This window comes from Salmo salar, unplaced genomic scaffold (assembly GCF_905237065.1).
Source record: "Salmo salar unplaced genomic scaffold, Ssal_v3.1, whole genome shotgun sequence".
Classification (NCBI taxonomy): Eukaryota; Metazoa; Chordata; class Actinopteri; order Salmoniformes; family Salmonidae; genus Salmo; species Salmo salar.
The window spans coordinates 69,793-72,500 of NW_025548882.1; the positions used below are offsets into that span (position 1 = coordinate 69,793).

The 2,708-nt window shown below is 40.6% G+C and overlaps 1 protein-coding gene across 2 annotated transcripts in view; it reads left to right on the plus strand.

The window, feature by feature from the left end:
• Positions 1 to 259: 259 nt before the first annotated feature.
• Positions 260 to 2,708, plus strand: part of LOC123733410 (ATP synthase subunit f, mitochondrial-like) — a 5,572-nt gene continuing 3,123 nt past the window's right edge. For both annotated transcript variants that reach the window (XM_045712809.1, XM_045712808.1), the window contains exons 1-2: positions 260 to 290; positions 2,643 to 2,708. The exon at positions 2,643 to 2,708 is cut by the window's right edge and continues 42 nt beyond it. In XM_045712809.1, the coding sequence (XP_045568765.1) occupies positions 275 to 290; positions 2,643 to 2,708 (82 nt within the window). In that variant the 5' untranslated portion in view covers positions 260 to 274. The remainder of the gene's footprint in view (positions 291 to 2,642) is intronic.

A 2,708-nucleotide genomic window follows, 5' to 3' on the forward strand; every position in this document is an offset into this window, starting at 1 on the left:
ATGGGATACAGCTTTTGTCAAATTGACATCTAAGTATATTATATTTTTTTGGTGTATTTTAGTTAAACTTAACCATTTTCCTAACCTTAACCTAATTATCATAACCTTTTTCTCCTAACCTGCTACGTACGTTCTCCTAAACTTACTACGAAAAGTGATTTTTTTGGTTTGTTGACAAAAGCTGTATCCCATCTAGACTCAAAATCACAGTCCTCCCACAATCCTCTCCTTCCATTTTTAATCCCGACATCCACTGCGGTCTCCACCGGACAAGATGGCGGACAGAATAGGTACGTCGGTTGTCTGTAAAAAAAAAAAATAAACGTTGACAGGTTTTAATTTATTTTTTAATTAATCAAACTGACATATTTTCACTTCAGCATTTACATACGAAACATTGTATTTTATTACATTTAAAAAAAAAAAGCCAGTTAATAATGTTTCTATGTTGTGTTTTTGAAGGCCGCGGTAAATCCATGGTTACGAGTCAAGTCAAGGACTTTACTGTCATGGTCATTAAAACGGACAAAATACAACTTTAAAAACAGCTTGGGTATATTACAAGGAGGAGAATAAGCGAAAAAAACAAATAGAAATATATATATATTCCCTGACAGTTTCTCTAAAGGGTTGTAAAAATATTCAACTAATTTTACAGCGTTTTGCGTCCAGACGATATGCTAGGTGGCTAGGTATTTAGCCAGGTAAGATAGTTAGCTATATGTCTGTATTTGATTTGATATAATGTGGAATAGGTTTTCTATTTTTTGTTTTCTCATTTCTTTGGGAATAACCTCTGGCTGTTATGTTTTATATGTTACTGTTAAAATAAAAAGTTAGCTAAGCTAAGCTAGTTAGCCTGCAGGACTAGCCTCTTGCAATGCAGTCGGAGTTAGAAACGTTTTGTAGCTTGTCGGCTAATGACAGGCTAACTGGTTATGACAAACAGCCTTGTCTCAACATAACTCCCGTGACTTTGAACTAGCTAACTTTAGCTAACTATCATATATTTCGATATGCTAGGTGGCTAGGTATGTAGCCATGTTAGCTAGCTAAGCTAGTTAGCCTGCAGGACTAGCCTCTTGCAATGCAGTCGGAGTTAGCAACGTTTTGTAGCTTGCCGGCTAATGACAGGCTAACTGTCTCAACGACCCAGACTCAACATAACTCCCGGGACTTTGAACTAGCTACCTATTAAACCTTTTAGTTAGCTTATCTAGAGAACACAGTTTGTCAGTTAACTTATTGCATCTTTGTGAATTATGAGAATTGTACACAACTGGCTCAGGTCTCTCTAGTGAAATGCTAACAAGACATAGCATTCATTGTTACGAAGTTATATGGTTACTATCTTCGGTGGTGTGTTTATTGTGTGAGAGGGACGGCAGGTTTGTGTGTGTGTGAGAGGGACGGCAGGTTTGTGTGTGTGAGAGAGGGACGGCAGGTTTGTGTGTGTGTGTGTGAGAGAGAGAGGGACGGCAGGTGTGTATTTATTGTGTGTATACCTGTGTCCTTAGTTCCCGTGGGTAAGAGGGATGGCAGGTGTGTATTTATTGTGTGTGTACCAGGTGTGTATTTATTGTGTGTATACCTGTGTCCTTAGTCCCTGTGGGTAAGAGGGATGGCAGGTGTGTATTTATTGTGTGTATACCAGGTGTGTGTGTACCAGGTGTGTATTTATTGTGTGTGTATACCTGTGTCCTTAGTCCCTGTGGGTAAGAGAGATGGCAGGTGTGTATTTATTGTGTGTATACCAGGTGTGTGTGTACCAGGTGTGTATTTATTGTGTGTATACCAGGTGTGTGTATACCAGGTGTGTATTTATTGTGTGTATACCTGTGTCCTTAGTTCCCGTGGGTAAGAGGGATGGCAGGTGTGTATTTATTGTGTGTATACCAGGTGTGTGTGTACCAGGTGTGTATTTATTGTGTGTATACCAGGTGTGTGTGTACCAGGTGTGTATTTATTGTGTGTGTATACCTGTGTCCTTAGTTCCCGTGGGTAAGAGGGATGGCAGGTGTGTATTTGTGTGTATACCAGGTGTGTGTAAACCAGGTGTGTATTTATTGTGTGTATACCAGGTGTGTGTGTACCAGGTGTGTATTTATTGTGTGTGTATACCTGTGTCCTTAGTCCCTGTGGGTAAGAGAGATGGCAGGTGTGTATTTATTGTGTGTATACCAGGTGTGTGTGTACCAGGTGTGTATTTATTGTGTGTATACCTGTGTCCTTAGTCCCTGTGGGTAAGAGGGATGGCAGGTGTGTATTTATTGTGTGTATACCAGGTGTGTCCTTAGTCCCTGTGGGTAAGAGAGATGGCAGGTGTGTATTTATTGTGTGTATACCAGGTGTGTGTACCAGGTGTGTATTTATTGTGTGTATACCAGGTGTGTGTGTACCAGGTGTGTATTTATTGTGTGTATACCAGGTGTGTGTGTACCAAGTGTGTATTTATTGTGTGTATACCAGGTGTGTGTGTACCAGGTGTGTATTTATTGTGTGTATACCAGGTGTGTGTGTACCAGGTGTGTATTTATTGTGTGTATACCAGGTGTGTGTGTACCAGGTGTGTATTTATTGTGTGTATACCAGGTGTGTGTGTACCAGGTGTGTATTTATTGTGTGTATACCTGTGTCCTTAGTCCCTGTGGGTGAGAAGCGGCTGATGGAGGTGAACCTGGGTGAACTGGGCTCCTGGGTGGGCAAGA